At 53.7% G+C, this 15,929-nt stretch overlaps 1 protein-coding gene across 7 annotated transcripts in view; it reads left to right on the forward strand.

The window, feature by feature from the left end:
• Zc3h4 (zinc finger CCCH-type containing 4) overlaps positions 1–15,688 on the forward strand; it is a 41,270-nt gene extending 25,582 nt beyond the window's left edge. For 6 of the 7 annotated variants that reach the window (XM_078031802.1, XM_078031801.1, XM_078031803.1 and 3 more), the window contains 6 exons: positions 1,061–1,172; positions 1,671–1,780; positions 7,280–7,644; positions 7,808–8,151; positions 10,603–10,854; positions 11,991–15,688. In XM_078031802.1, coding sequence (XP_077887928.1) covers positions 1,061–1,172; positions 1,671–1,780; positions 7,280–7,644; positions 7,808–8,151; positions 10,603–10,854; positions 11,991–13,507 — 2,700 coding nt within the window. In that variant the 3' untranslated portion in view covers positions 13,508–15,688. The remainder of the gene's footprint in view (positions 1–1,060; positions 1,173–1,670; positions 1,781–7,279; positions 7,645–7,807; positions 8,152–10,602; positions 10,855–11,990) is intronic. The other variant, XM_078031807.1, reaches the window with a different exon arrangement.
• Positions 15,689–15,929: the final 241 nt, after the last annotated feature.

The raw sequence follows: 15,929 nt of genomic DNA on the forward strand, positions 1-15,929 counted from the left end.
TGACCTCCTGGGTTTGGCTTATTTTGCTTTACATAATGGTCTCAATTCCATCTGTTTTCCTGCAAATGACATGATTTCATTCTTCTTTATGTCTGAATAAAACTTCATCATGTATACATACCACATTTTCTTTATCCATTCACCTGTTGATGGACACCTAGGCTGGATCCATAGTTTGGCTATAAACCTGGGTATGCATTTGTCACTGTAGTATGATGACTTTGATTGTTTAGAATAATATTGAGGAATGGTATAGCTGGGTCACAGTGGTTCCATGCCTAATCTTTTGGGGACCCTCCATACTGGTGTCCATATTGGTTATAAGAACAGTTGCTTTCTTTATCTCAGTTGATAGTAAGTGATTCCTGTAAGGGACTGAAGGCTGAGGAACAGAGAACAAGAACCTTGATTCCTTTTGTTTGAATTATGTTCAACTCCAAGTAAAGGAAAACCTAACTCTACTGGCTTGGACACAGTAGACATTTGTCTCCGAACAAGGAGTCTTGGGGGGATGGGCAGTAGAAGATGCTGTAGTGGTCATTGGTATCCTCGGGACCTAAGTTCCTTTCTACTTTCTGTTCTACCTTTTTAAAGCATGTGGCATTTATTCTCATGTTTGCATAATGGCTGCTGTGCCTCTGGACATCGCATCCAAGGTCTAGGAGGAAGAAAGATGAGCGAAAGAAAAAAATTTTTTTTTATTTAGGAAGTATTCTTTCTGGGAACTTTTGCCTATATTTTATTGCAAATGAGGCTGGGAAAAGAAGTATTTTTAGCTAGGCACATTCAACCCCAAACAAAATTAGGGTTCTGTTAGGAAGGAAGAAGTGTGGTACTGGGTTGCAGGTAGGTGACTAGCCCTCATTACCATGCAGCCAACAGTGAAAAATAGATGAAAACTGGGGGAAGACGGAGAAGAGAGTTGTAGAGAAGCAGCAGAGACAGTGGCATGGGGATGTGGCAAGGGCAGGTTTTAGCCTGCTGTTCCTTGGCTGTCCTTTCCAAGGGGCAAGGAAGGCCTTGCTGTTGCCACCTTACCTTTTTAGTGCTTCTCTTCCAGGGAGACCACTGTAATTTCAGCCACGACATTGAACTGCCAAAGAAGCGAGAACTGTGCAAGTTCTACATCACTGGATTCTGCGCCAGAGCCGAGAACTGCCCCTACATGCACGATATCCTTTGCCATCTGCGTCTGTTGCGTAGAGCCGCTGTGGCGCCCTTCATCATGCTTGGCCTTGTGCTGAGAGCTTTCTGGGGTCTTCATCTCACCTAACCCCCCTTCTGCCCACACCGGGTCTGCCGTGTAAGCCAGGACACACCTGCTGTGTCCTCTTTCACGTAAACTCATAAGACTGGCCTGTGCCCGGTGCCTGTCTTTCTGAAAATTTTCCAACGGGCTTTGTAAACTTGAGCAAGTCATGTTACTTCCCCACTCCCATTGAAGATCTGAGGGCATAACTCCAAGGCCACCTTGGAGGGGCAGAAATTGCTCTGCAACAGGAGTCTATAGAACCATGTCTTGTCTTGAGTAGCTGCCAACCACTGTGCAACCCTGAGCAAGTCACTTGACCTCTCTAGGTTTCCGTTTACTCATCTCCAAAACAAAGGGCATGGATTCTGTCTTTGGTGGGTTCCATGAGTTGAAGTATTTGCCTTAATTTGTCGTGAACGTGATTTTCCATGTAAGTTATACCACACCACTGGGAACTGCATTAATGGTGATGACTGCATGTTCTCCCATGACCCCCTCACTGAAGAGACGAGAGAGCTCCTGGATAAGGTAATGTCTGGGGGCCCAGAGCTAACAGGAACCGGGAAGCACCCCTTCCATTGCCTTGGCGCTGCAGCTTGCCCATCTGGCCTATGCAGGTCCAGAATTCCCAGTTGCATTGATGAGCTGCTGGGTCATTTTCAGAAGGCAACAGTGACTGCTTTCCTTTCTGCAGGGGAGTTGGCGTGTCCGTGTGTGGATATCTTGTTTCTGGCCACAGCAGGCTGTTGCTATATTCACTGGGGATAGCTGTGTAAAAGGAGTACCGCCTGGTGTATCTTCAGATATGTGTTGTGATGTCAGGATCACCTAGAGAGCAAGCCTACGATGTGCAGTAGCGCACGCCTGGGTTCCAGCAATGGGAGAGACTCAGGCAGGAGAATCACAAGTTTGAGGCAGCGTAATAAGGCCCTCAACAACTTAGATCCTGATGCAAAATGAAAAGAAAATTGAAAGGACTAGAGATGTGGCTCAGTGGTAAAGCACCTCTGCTTCAATCTCCAGTACTGGCAAGAAAAAAAAGGAAAACAGCCCACGACACAAAGGAGGCAGTGGAAATGTCAGTGTTGCTTGCAGCTTGTAGGGACCTTCATGCAGAGAGGGAGGGGTAATGGGAGGTCTCTGGAGGAGGGAACTCCTCAGTCGAGGTGTCAAGATCCACAAGCCAAGTGACATCTGAAGCTGCTGGTGTCTGTAGTTTTCTGCCCAAGGAGTCAGTACTAGGGCCTGGGGTACTATGAACTCTTCTCTGACACACAGCATGTCCAGAGGGTGGAGGGAGATGGACCAGGATCCCTCCTCGCCTCCTAGTACACAACAGTCTTAGGAGATTGGCTGTTTTTGAAAAAGGGAAGGACCTAGCCCATCAGTCCATGAGCCAGCTCAGGGAGCCCCTCCTTCTGCAGCTGCCTGACAAGTGGGCAGGCGCTTGGAGGCACTCATGCTGGTGGTCCTGTGTCCTGGGAACGCACGCACACACTCTTACATTTGTCTTCAGAGAGCCCCTTACCCTCGGGTTATGTGACAAATAACCTTAAGTCTAGTCATTTCACCACAGGAGGAGTGGGACCAGAAATGGTGGCTCCATTTCCCCTTTGAAGGGCTGAATGATGCCTGACTGAAGACTGCCCCCTGCAGGAGGCTCCAAGTTTGTACTCCAGCAGAAACAACCAAGCAGTATCTTGTTTTACTTTTTTTCTAGTAGTACATTTTTATTTGTAATTTTTATCCCCCAACGTTCCCTTCCGCCATACACAAAAGCCAGGCACCATGGCACAGGCCTGTAATCCCAGCACTTCAAGAGGCTGAGGCAGGAGGATTGTGAGTTCAAGGCTAGCCTCAGCAACTTAGCAAGATTCTGTTTGAAAATAAAAAGGGCTGGGTTGTGGCTCACAAGTAGAGCACGCCTGGGTTCAAGCCCAATTCCAAAATACAGAAAAAAAATAAGCAAATGAGATTCATTTTATTTATTTATTTATTTACTTATAATTTATTTTTTAATTCTCGGCAGACACAACATCTTTGTTGGTATGTGGTGCTGAGGATCGAACCTGGGCCGCACACGTGCCAGGCGAGCACGCTACTGCTTGAGCCACATCCCCAGCCCCGAGATTCATTTTAATAATATATCTTATTTGACCCCAGTACTGTTTGGCAAGTAACAAATTATAAGGAGAAAGTTGAGACTTTTGTTTTCTACTTACAGTCCTCTTGATTTGGAATAGCCCTGTTTCCTGCACTTGTTGTTCACGTATGGCCAGTGGTCACCATATTGGACAGCTCTATGCTAGACACTCTAGTCAGAAACCAAAGGGGCATGTTTTAGCTTTTCTGTCCACAAACCTTCTAAAGCATCAGTATCAGTCCCTATTTCAAGTCAAGAATGTAGATTAAAAATGAATGGCAACCCAGGAAAAACAATACTAGAGAAGAGGTGGGATGGTTAGAAAGTAAAATGTAAATTGGGTGCAGTGGCACAGGCCTATAATCCCAGTGACTCAGGAGGCTGAGGTAGGAGGATCGTGCAAGTTCAAGGCTGGCCTCAGCAACTTTTATTTTTTTTTTTGAGAGAGAGGGGGAGAGAGAGAAAATTTTAATATTTATTTTTTAGTTATTGGCAGACACAACATCTTTGTATGTGGTGCTGAGAATCGAACCCGGGACACACGCATGCCAGGCGAGCGCGCTACCACTTGAGCCACATCCCCAGCCCCATAGCCTTAGCAACTTAATAAGTCCCTAAGCGACTTAGACTCTGTCTCAAAAAATGCAAAAGGCTGCGAACTTAACTTAGTGGTAAAGCACCCCTTGGTTCAATCCCTCGTACCAAAAAGAGAAAAATGTGCACAGGCCAGAGCAATGCCGGAGTAAGATTGCAAGTTTGAGGCCAACCTGGGCAACTTAGACCCAGTCACCAAATAAAATGTAAAAAGGGCTGGGATGTAGCTCACTGACAGAGCTCTTCCCCAGCATGTTGGAGGCCTTGGGTTCCAGCCCCATTCTGGGGGCAGGGGGCCTGTATAATAATTTTCAGAATTAGAGAAACAATCCATGTGAAGCCTGTGCAGACTCCGTGGACTGTGGGGACAGTAGCCGTTCTGTGCTCTCCTTCTCGCTCCTGTGGAGGCATGTTGTGGTCTCTTTCTGTTGGTGCTAACTCCCACTCCGTTGTGTGGATGGCTAAGTGGGTCCCATCATTAGCTGAAGGATGGTTTTGTTTCCAGTTTGAGGAAGAAGCTTAGAGTTTTTGACTAACTGCCTTTAGCTCATTTACTTGGCCCAATGAACTTGGTCCACATATCTTGGGGGTGGTGGTACTGGGGATTGAACTCAGGGTAACTCAACCAACTGAGCCACATCCCCAGCCTTATTTTGTATTTTATTTAGCGTCAGGATCTCACTGAGTTGCTTAGCACCTCACTTTTGCTGAGGCTGGCTTTGAACTGGCAATCCTTCTGCCTCAGCCTCCCAAGCCGCTGGAATTACAGGTGTGCGCAACAGCACCCGACTTGGTCCATATATCTTTGCATTGTGCAGATATGACTCCCATTTTTGTGCTGAAAAGGTGACTTTGACTTTTGGAATCCCTTTGATTCACTGAATGCATCAGTCTTGGTGTGAAAGGCTTTTCTGAGAGCCGGGTGTTTGGTGGTTGTGTCTGCTGAGGTGTGCCTGTGAGCACTGGTCCTGCTACTGGGAGTGTTCAGGGTTAGATGTACCCCAGCTCAGTGTCTGTGCTAGAAGGACCAATGGTTAGTTTGGGTCTGACCCTTCTGGTTGTGTTCTCTTATGTTATTTATAGTCTGTGTCTGGGCTTAAATGCAGAACCTGTCTGTATCTTTTTTAGTTGTTGATGTGTACAAAATTCTATTTATTTATTTTTATCTGGTGGTGAGGATTGAACCCAGTGCCTTACACGTGCTAGGCCAGTGCTCTACCACTGAGCCACAGCCACAGCTCCAGCCCCTTACGTGTATATCTTGAGCTGGCCTCTTCTCCCGATGTTAGGGGCCTGTGTGAGACGAGGGAGGCCTTGTCTGGGGCTGAGTCCTGGAAGGCTGAATGTCATGCTGCCAGCCTAGAGAGGAGGCAGAGGCCCTGAGTACTGGGCCCAGTTGAGACTCCTCTGTGTAGAATGCAACTGGGTCCCAAGGAGCAGGAGGCCTCTCTCTCTGGACACTGGGGACCCTCTCACAGAGGAAGTTGTTAGAGCCTCTGTCGGATTAGCCATCCAGGAGTGACAAAGGTGTCTGCTGCGTGTGAGCACTGGGCTCACCCTTCCCAGAGGCTCTTGTCCCTGGAGCTGGCAACTTGTGGAAAAGGGGATGCTGCCCTGTTTTCACGCCTGCTCAGTGGTACAGAGATTGGCAGCATGTTCTGCAGATTCAGAAGAGCGAGCCTATTTTGTGGATGTTGGGAGGCCTCTGGGAGAGCTGATGTCTGAAGGAACCTGGAAATGAGAGCAGGTGCCAGGTGTTGCCAGGGAAAATGGTGTTAACCAAGAGGGGATGAGCCAAGTGTGGTGGTGCAGGGCTGTAATCCTGGTGGCTTGGGAAGCTGAAGGAGGAGGATCACAAGTTCAAAGCCAGCCTCAGCAACTTAGGGAGGCCCTAAGAAACTTAGTGAGATCCTGTCTTAAAATAAAAAAATAAAGGGGCCGAGGTTGTGGCTCAGTGGCGAACACTTGCCTAACGCGTGTGAGGCGCTGGGTTCATCCCTCAGCATCACATAAAAATAAATGAATAAGAGAATAATGTCCATCTATAGCTAAAAGGAATACTTTAGGAAATAAATAAAAAATAAAAAACAGGCTGGGGCTGGGGCTCAGTCGTTCGGCACCCCTGGGTTCAATCCTTAATACAAAAAGAAAAGCCGAAGAGGGAACAAGGCATCATGGTGGGAGCCAGGGAGGCAGACCAGACGGAGAAGGCCTGGGGGGGCGGGGAGCGGAAGCAGAGGTCAGGTTTGTTCCTGTTTAATGAGGTAAAACCTTTATTTTTATCTTTCCTGAAGGCATTGTGCCCATGTTAGTAGCCCTGAAGTTTGTTCTGCCGGTACACAGAGGATGGTGTTGGTGGGTGGTGTTTTGAGGGTGTTCAGGCCACCATGTTTATTCTTCTACACATAGTTGCCGAGACATTCTGGCCCAGTCCAGATGTCCACAATTTTTTTTTTTTTTTTTTTGGTTCTAGGGATTGAACTCAGGGACAACTCGACCACTGAGCCCCATCCCCAGCCCTTTTTATATTTTATTTAGAGACAGGGTCTTGCTGAGTTACTTAGTGCCTTGCTAAATTGCTGAGACTGGCTTGAAACTCTCGATCCTCTTGCCTCAGCCTCCTAAGCCCCTGGGATTACAGGCGAGTGCCACCACGCCTGGCCAGATGTCCACATGTTTTGACACCTCACCTGCAACTCTCCTATATCAGGGCCAGTGGCATGCGCGAGTGGTGCAGCAGGGTAGGAGACAGTCTTGCCTTCATGGGGTTGGCAGGATGGGCACACCAGGAGTCATCACAGGAATAGCTTGGCACCAGACCTTTTCAGGAGTGCACTGAGGGAACTCGTGGTGCTGCAGTAGTAAACAGGAGCCCCGGGTGTTGAGGGTTAATAAGGCTTCCCCAGGGCTGGGTGGATACCTCTTCCTACTATGTATGAGGCTCTGGATTCAGTCCCAGCACTGCAAAAAATAAAGGAGAGAGAGAGAAAGAAAGAACGCACTGATGTATGGTATCCATCCATCTTAAGACTTATTTAGGGCCTTAGCAGATTAGCAAGGCCCTGACAACTTAGTGAGACCTTGTCTCTAAACAAAAAATAAAAGGGGCTGTGTGCCTCAGTGGTTGACAAAAAAGGAACCGTAGTCACGGAACCCATTCTGTGAGGGCCTCTGCATGCTCTGCTTTAGATTTTCCTTTCAAAATTGAGCTCTCAAGGTGGGGAGGTCTAATCCGCCTGACTGTCCGAGCCTTCTGTGACCGTTACTCCTTGGTTCCCTCTCACCTACAGATGCTGGCTGACGACGCAGAAGCTGGTGCTGAGGATGAGAAAGAAGTGGAGGAGCTGAAGAAGCAGGGCATCAACCCGCTGCCCAAACCGCCCCCTGGGGTGGGCCTCCTGCCCACCCCGCCCCGGCCCCCTGGTCCCCAGGCCCCAACTTCTCCCAATGGCAGGCCCATGCAGGGTGGACCCCCTCCCCCTCCCCCACCCCCTCCACCCCCTCCCGGGCCCCCTCAGATGCCCATGCCAGTGCACGAGCCGCTGTCCCCGCAACAGCTGCAGCAGCAGCAGGACATGTACAACAAGAAGATCCCTTCCTTATTTGAGATTGTGGTGCGACCCACAGGACAGCTGGCTGAGAAGCTGGGCGTGAGGTGAGTGCCCGCCCGCCCACATTAGCCCACAGGAACCAGGTGCATGGGCAGGGTCTTGCCCTAGAACCTGTTGGGGTCCCCTGAGCTCTCCACATCTTTTGGGGGTAGGGTGCCACCTCCTTTCCTCAGCAGCTGCTTTCATAGTAACTGTTTTCTCTCCTAGGTTTCCTGGACCTGGAGGACCCCCAGGGCCAATGGGTCCTGGTCCCAACATGGGGCCCTCAGGGCCAATGGGGGGCCCCATGCATCCTGACATGCACCCCGACATGCACCCGGACATGCATCCCGACATGCACCCGGACATGCACCCGGACATGCCGATGGGCCCTGGCATGAATCCTGGCCCACCTATGGGTCCTGGAGGTCCCCCGATGATGCCATATGGTCCTGGAGACTCCCCTCATTCTGGAATGATGCCCCCCATCCCGCCAGCCCAGAACTTCTATGAAAACTTCTACCAGCAACAGGAAGGCATGGAGATGGAGCCCGGGCTGCTCGGAGACACAGGTACACACACTCCTGCAGGAATCCCTGGGGTGCTGGGCTGGCTGAATGGAGTCAGAAGGTGTGACTTTTTTCTTCTTTGGTCTGCATCTCTTTGAAATCAGGACTCCAACTCTTACCTCTGTTCCATTGATGGTTGAATATTTTCAGTGACAAGGGACTTATTATCTTATTGAGACCAAAAGGAATATTATGTTTATTGTCAATGTGTCAGAAATAAGTCAGGTACCCTGGGTGGAGCTCTTCTCTCTAGGTAGTTCTGGACTTGGAGCTGTCAGTGTCGACCCTGTGACTCCATTTGTCCTGTCTCCATGACTGGCCATTTTCCTTCCTTCTGTCTTCTCTTTGTGTTGGTAACAATCCCAGTGTCTGACAGCCAGTCAGGACAAGATGATGTACTCTGCTGGCCGGGAGATGTGTGCTCAGCCCCCAGAAATGGGAAGGAGATTGGCTCCTGGCCTCGGGGCCCCAAGCGAGTAGCTGCAGTCTTTGCCTAGCGCATTTCTCTGGAGGGAAGGAGATAGCTTGTAAATAAGTGATTCAGCTCATTTCAGCCTTAGCCACTCTTAGAAGATAATATGGGCAGTGTTGGGGCAGGGCAAGGTGGGGACAGACGTTAAAGGCCAATTCTCAGTCACTGAGAATTGAAGTGACTGAGACAGGAGTACAGGTCTGCACCGAAGCACAGCAGGTGCCGTGGCCATAGTGCACCTGCAGAGGAAGGGTGAAAGAGGCCTCCCAACATGTGGGACTGAGCCTGGCAGGAGTGGACTTGCTGTGAAGGGTGGGGGCTAAACAAGGATGATGGGTGGGAACGGGAAACCTGCCACCCCACTGGGGAACAGGTGGTGAGAGTTGGCCAAGAGCAGCAGGGTCAGGCTTCAGGGTTTGGACATGGTTCTTTAGGGCCAGGGTGACCCCTGTAAGCATGGAGCAGGAGCAGTGTGGACGAGGGGGAGCTGGGTCAGGGCCACTGCCTGATGCGGCCAGGCCTCCTGGAGCTGAGGCGGGTGGCAGCAGCACCTTGTCTTGCCGGCAGAAAACAGGAGATGCCTGTTTATCAGCCACACAGTAGTTTTGAAGTAGTGGCTGGAGGGACATCATGGCGGTTTCCTGTCTGGAGATGGAAATGTGAGCTTCGAGTGTGGGTGTTGGGCAAGGAGCAGGGCCTTCAGAAAGATGAGTGGGAAGCAGGCTTTGAGGTCATGGGGCTCATGGTCCCTGAGAGCTTCAGTGCCCTGCTGGGAACTCTAAAGGCCTGTTGGCAGCAGGCCTCTCAAGCAGCATGCCTTTCTCCTACACAGTCCAGGCCACAGACCACCTTGGCGAGCACACAGTGGGTGCTTTCTGCTGTACTCAGAGTTGCGCAGTCATCATTCACTCTCAGCTCTGGTCTGTGGCGGGGCCTCGACTATCTTGTTCCCTTGAGTGTCCTCAGCTCCTGGTGGGTGTGCACTAGAGCAGGCTCCCGTCATTCACACAGCCACGCTCAGGTCCCAGCAGCAGGCATGGCCTGTCATTTTTTGCTTCATATACTTTTGTGTATGAAATACTTACCAATTTTGTAATCTGCAATCCTGTTAATTTAAGATAAATTATAGTTCCACTTTCTGGGAAGCACCGGCCATGTTTCCAATGCTCACTAGACTCACGAAGGTAGAGGTGGTCCTGTTCCATGTGGAGGGACAAGGTAGACAGTCCTGGGTGTTTGGTGCCCCCCTGCACCCCCATTGCTCGTGTGGACTGCCCACTCCCTCCCTGGGAGTGGTGAGTGGGCTGCAGCCTGCCCCTCTCTGCAGCTCTGGGCTCCACATGGTGAGGGAGGGAAGGCTGACACCCCAGCCTTGAGAGAAACCGCCCACCCTGCCTTTCTTGCAAGGCCAGGGGCCTGTGAGGAGAAGTGGGAGGAAGAAGCACCCCTAGACTTCCAGGCTGGCAGGTGGCACACTTGTGCAGTTCATTCTCTTCCTTTCCTGGTTTCTGTGTTGGAGAATGTGATTGGGCTCATGCTGTGAGCTGTTTTCTTTATTATCACAAAGAACCAGAGACGAGTGCTCATTGCAGATAACTATGAGTAGCCAGAGCACGTGGGAGGGCGCCCCTTCTCTCCTGGAGACTGCTGCTGTCTCTCTTTTCAAACTCCACCCGCATCTCACCAGCACACCTGCAGTGTCCATCCTGTTGTCATCCACCAGCATTTCCACGCATGACCAGACCCCTTTTGTGAGCTTCATCCTTCCCAGCTGCCTTGCGGATGGGATGCCCTGCCAGGCTGCCCCGTAACCCACTGTTTGGCTCCCCGTGAGCCCCAGGCCTGGGCCAGGCAGGAAAGGGATGGGCTGGACATCCTCACCCATCACCATCAGGAATTGGCTTTTCCAATGAAGGGCAGGGGGTGGAGTTGGCACCTCCAGGACCTTCCCGACACGAACCCTCGGTTCTTCCCTGCCACAGAGGACTACGGGCACTACGAAGAGCTGCCGGGGCAGCCTGGGGAGCCCCTCTTCCCCGAGCACCCTCTGGAGCCTGACAGCTTCTCTGAGGGAGGGCCCCCAGGTCGACCGAAGCCGGGCGCCGGTGTCCCCGACTTCCTGCCCTCGGCCCAGCGGGCCCTGTACCTGAGGATCCAGCAGAAGCAGCAGGAGGAGGAGGAGAGAGCAAGGAGGCTGGCTGAGAGCAGCAAGCAGGACCGGGAGAATGAGGAAGGCAGGTGTCCCCAGGGCAGGGGCTTGGCCCCCGGGCCACTGTGCAGGGGAGAGGTGGGGACCTCTAGGTCGGGTTTCCTGCCAGGAAGGAGACTGCAGCCAGGGAGGACCCTTGCCGAGGCTAAGAAGCCAGGCCGGGCTGCTGCATGTGCCTGAGCCAGCTGGAGGTCAGGGCGGCCCCGCTGTGTCTTGGGGTTCCTGAGAGATTTGCTCCCCAGGAGGGGGGAGGTGGGCTGGTCCCTGGTGAGGCAGTGGCGGCAGGGCGCCTATCCAGATCAGCCTTTAGGAGGGCTCTCACCTGTCCCCAGAGCAGGCTTCTAGGGAGCCTGTGGGACAGCAAGTTGTTGCAGTAAACCGATAACAATTACAGTCATGCGTGCCACGTGGGCGCCAGGTTGCATCCACCTCGGGGTGAGTGGACAAGTGGTGTCTGGGACCTGAAGCCAGAGGCCACAAGCCCCCAAGACAGGAGCCTGGGAACCACAGGGACCGCAGGAGGAGGGGAAGGGAGTGGCAGCTCCTGCCCTGGGGTGCAGGTGTCCCTGCCTAGGTTTTGCTTGCGCCAGTTTCAGTGGTTGGTTAGACCGCCCTCCCCTGGGTCAGGTAAGGTGTGAAGGGCCTGAGGGCAAGTGCCAGTGCCTCGGCCCAGAGTCAGTGATGGCTGCTGCCAGGGCCTCCAGAGAGAGGTGCCCAGAGCCCGGTGACCACGATGCCAAACCAGCCTGGAGGATGGGGAGGAGGCAACAGAGCCCTGGGCCAGGAGTCCCAGCTCAATCCCATCCCTGACCCCAATTAAATGGCACCGAGCCTCCATGTTCTCATCTGTCCAGTGGGCATGTCAGTCGACCTCCTGGGTGGTTGGTGAGTCATCTAAATGAGACAGGTCACCTAGAACATGGTGGATGGGAGGACAGCTGCCCAGACGTGAGCACCAACCTGCAGGCCTCTCGCTCTGCACCAGGCTCCCTAGGCTCCCTGGGTCTCCTTGGCAGCCACGCACGAGGTCTCGGGAGATGCTGAGGCGTTCCTGAGAGCCAAGAGCAGAGCGCCATTCACCCAGGGGGCTGTCGGGGTCCATAGGGCTGGTGGTGGATGTGGTGGTCACTCACACCTCCCTGCTCCTCTGTTCTTTCTCAGGTGACACTGGAAACTGGTACTCGAGTGATGAGGACGAGGGTGGGAGCAGTGTCACCTCCATCCTCAAGACCCTGAGGCAGCAGACGTCCAGCCGACCCCAGGCTTCAGTTGGGGAACTGAGCAGCAGTGGGCTGGGGGACCCCCGCCTCCAGAAGGGACACTCCTCAGGAGGCCGGTTGGCTGACCCCCGCCTTAGCCGGGACCCCAGAATTTCTCGCCATGCCGAGGCTTCTGGTGGGTCAGGCACAGGGGACTCGGGGCCCTCTGATCCTCGTCTGGCTCGCTCCCTGCCCACCTCCAAGCCCGAAGGCAGCCTTCATTCCAGCCCAGCCGGCCCCAGTAGCTCCAAGGGGCCCGGGCCAACTCCTACCGAAGAAGAGGAAGGGGAGCGAGCCCTGCGGGAGAAGGCTGTGAACATTCCCCTGGACCCCCTCCCCGGGCACCCACTGCGGGACCCACGATCACAGCTGCAGCAGTTCAGCCACATCAAGAAGGACGTGACCCTGAGCAAGCCCAGCTTTGCCCGCACTGTGCTTTGGAACCCTGAGGACCTGATCCCTCTGCCCATCCCCAAGCAGGACGTGGTGCCCCCTGTGCCTGCTGCCCTGCAGTCCATGCCTGCCCTGGACCCCAGGCTGCACCGTTCTACCCCTGCAGGGCCCCCCAATGCCCGGCAGCGCTCAGGCACCTCCACGGACCCCAGCACGTCTGGCTCTAACCTGCCCGACTTTGAACTCCTCTCTCGAATTCTCAAGACTGTCAATGCTACTGGCCCTTCGACAGCCCCCAGCCCGAGTGACAAGCCCAGTGACCCCAGGGTGCGGAAGGCTCCCAGCGACCCCCGACTGCAGAAAACAGCAGATTCTGCAGCCCCCTCCCGTGCTGCCAAGCTCAGCCCCGCAGAAGCGCCCTCTCCGGCCGGCAGTCCCAGTGGGGAGTCCTCCCCACCTGCCACAGCTCCCTATGACCCCCGCGTACTGGCAGCTGGCGGGCTGGGCCAGGGCAGCGGCAGCGGCCAGAGCAGTGTGCTGAGTGGCATCAGCCTCTATGACCCGAGGACTCCCAACGCAGGTGGCAAAGCCGCAGAGCCGGCCACTGACGCAGGTGCCCAGCCCAAGGGCCCCGAGGGCAACGGCAAGAGTGCGACCTCCAAGGCCAAGGAGCCCCCATTTGTCCGCAAGTCCGCCCTGGAGCAGCCAGAAACGGGGAAAGCCGGTGCAGATGGGGCTGCCGCAGCCACGGACAGGTACAACAGCTACAACCGGCCCCGGCCCAAGGCCGCCTCGGCCCCCGCCACCACCACGGTCACCCCGCCACCAGAGGGCACCCCACCTCAGCCCGGGGTGCACAACCTACCCGTGCCTACCCTCTTTGGGACTGTGAAGCCAGCCCCCAAGACAGGCTCGGGAAGCCCATTTGCTGGTAACAGCCCAGCCCGTGAGGGTGAGCAGGACGCAGGGTCCCTGAAAGATGTTTTTAAAGGCTTCGACCCCACTGCCTCCCCCTTCTGCCAGTAGTGTTAAGCCGGAGCCAGTGTTCCCTCCACTCCACCCTCCTTGGGGTGATATTTAAGGGCAGCAGCCGGAGTTGGGATGGGGGTGGGATCTGGGTGTTTTTTATTTTTTCTTTTTCCTTTTTTTTCTAATGTAGTACCTTCTTTGAGACATAAATTGTATATAACCATCTTCAGTTCTGGTCAGTGCTGCAGGGCTCCTGGGCTCCCCTAAGGACACTGGCTCACAAGGGGAGCAGCTGGCAGTGTGCTGGGCCTGCGCCCCACGGGGCTGGGTCTTGGAGGCAGGGGCTGTCTGCTGCGGGGGGCCAGTGGGTCTCCTGGGGAAAGCTTGATGCTTCCCAGGACAGAGGGCACAGGAGGTGTCTAGAAGGCACTGAAAGCCACACACGCCACACTCCTGGGCAAGAAGAGTGGAACCGGGCCTGTGAGCAGACAGGTTGGGGTGTCTCCAAAGTCCCAGCACCAGCTGCCGTGTCCCTCCAGCCTACATTCTGAGACAGCCCGCCTCAGGAGAGGACGAAAAGCACCAAGGAGAGAAGGGGTCTCGGTGGCACCCTGAGTGTCCTGGCTGTGGCCCACTCCTGTCTCTCTGAATTCATACTCGGGGTCCCCTCTTCACCCTCCGTCCAGAATTCTGAAAATCTACACCCTCCAGTCTGTGCAGGAAACTCCAGGGGAAGAGATGGACCTGGAGGCAGCAGGGGCTGGTGGGGGGCAGTACCCACCGAAGAGCTGCCCCCAGGAGGAAGCCCCTCTTGGAGTGTCTTTTCTGTCAGTATTACCTGCCTGTCCCCCTAACCAGGGTCTGTCTGCCCTGATCCTCAGAAGCCACAGCACTCAGTGTGCCTGCACTGCCAGCCCTGCCCCTTGGAGACAGCTCAAGGATCCGTGGTATGGCCACTCTGCCAGGCTCCCAGGGAGGGAGTCCTGGGGTGGCTCTTTGGCCAAGTGTTTGTGTCTCTGCTCTCTTCGCTCCTCCTCAAGCTGTGTTACCTGTAGGATGAGGTGCTGGTGTATTTGATTTTCCTCTCCCAAGCTGACAGAAGTGCTCATTCAGAGGCTGTCACACAGTGTTGGATTTATGGGCACTTCCCAAAGAGGGCCTGAGGGAAGGGCAGGAGGCTGTAGCTGGGGTGGAGAGGGGTGCGCTGGGCCCTGTCCATGAGAGGGACCAGGACCCCACTGTGGGGGGACCAAGGCATCCGGCTGAGCCGGGACAGCAAAGACGTCTGCACTGGCCTCTTCCCCCAGCTGCCCTGCCCTGGCCTGTCCTGTCCTCAGAACCCAGGGTGCCCACCCTGAGCACTGCTGGGGAGGCTGGCTCAGGGAATGGCAGACCTGCAGGTCCTGCCTGTCAGGCTCACTCCGAGGCTGCAGGAGGTCTGGTGCCTGTGGCCCCCGCTCATCTTTACTCCACCACAGCTGCCCTGCTGTTAATGAGGCCCAGTCACCCAGCCCTAGAGCGGGAGGCAGGCAGGTCCCATCCCATACCACCACCCCAAAGGTGAAAAATGAATTGCTAATTTGGGGCCATTAGCCAGTGTGGGAGAGACTGGGCGGCCTGCTAGGCCCCAAGCCCTGTGGTCAGGTTAGTTGGTTCCATCCTTTTGTCTTTCTGTTTTGTTTTTTAAAACAATCATTAATGAGATTTGTCTTCAGCTACCAGTGTTGGCCACGAAGACAGGGCTGTGGCCAGATGTGTGTGGGAGAAGTAAGGATGCAGACAGTGTGGCAGTGTTTTTTGGTTTTTGTGGGGTTTTTTTTTTTTTTTTTTCTCCTTTGAGAATTTTCTTTTGTAAAGAAAAAGTAAATGCTTTTTAAAACCGAAATCTGTGGATGAAATAGAAGCTGGAACCCTCCTTGGAATATGCAGCCTAAGACCCTCCTGGGCTGTAAATTCACCCGGAACTTCCACTGGCCGACAGGCCGAGCTTTTAAAGAAAGATTGTTCTCTAACCAGGATTGTAACAAAAGTGTAAATACTATTTCAGAGTTGAAAGTCGATGGTGCAAATATGTATATAATGTACTGTATTTTTACAATGATCATCGCATGACTTTATCCTGCCCCCTTTTGTACTCCGTATCTGTCTTCCAGAAACCTCACCTGCCTTTTCTCCTGTGGTCTCTTAATCCAATAATTGTATTACTGCCATTAAAGGATGCAGTTATTTTAAAAAGCCTGCGGGTCTTGTCTCTGTGCTGCCCAGACCTTGTCCTGGAAATGAAAAGAGGTAGGTGGAGGCTGCAGTGGAGCCTGCCTTTGGTTTACAATGTTGGGATCTCACCCAGTACCTCAGGCTGTGCTCTGCCACTGAGCCACACCTAGCCCTGTTTTGTTGGTTTTGTTTGTTTGGGTGCTGGAGAGGGGACCCAGGCCTCCTGCGTGCCAGGCAAGCACTCCTACATAACCGCTGAATCAGT

The sequence above is a fragment of the Ictidomys tridecemlineatus genome, chromosome 15, assembly GCF_052094955.1.
Source record: "Ictidomys tridecemlineatus isolate mIctTri1 chromosome 15, mIctTri1.hap1, whole genome shotgun sequence".
Taxonomy (NCBI): domain Eukaryota; kingdom Metazoa; phylum Chordata; class Mammalia; order Rodentia; family Sciuridae; genus Ictidomys; species Ictidomys tridecemlineatus.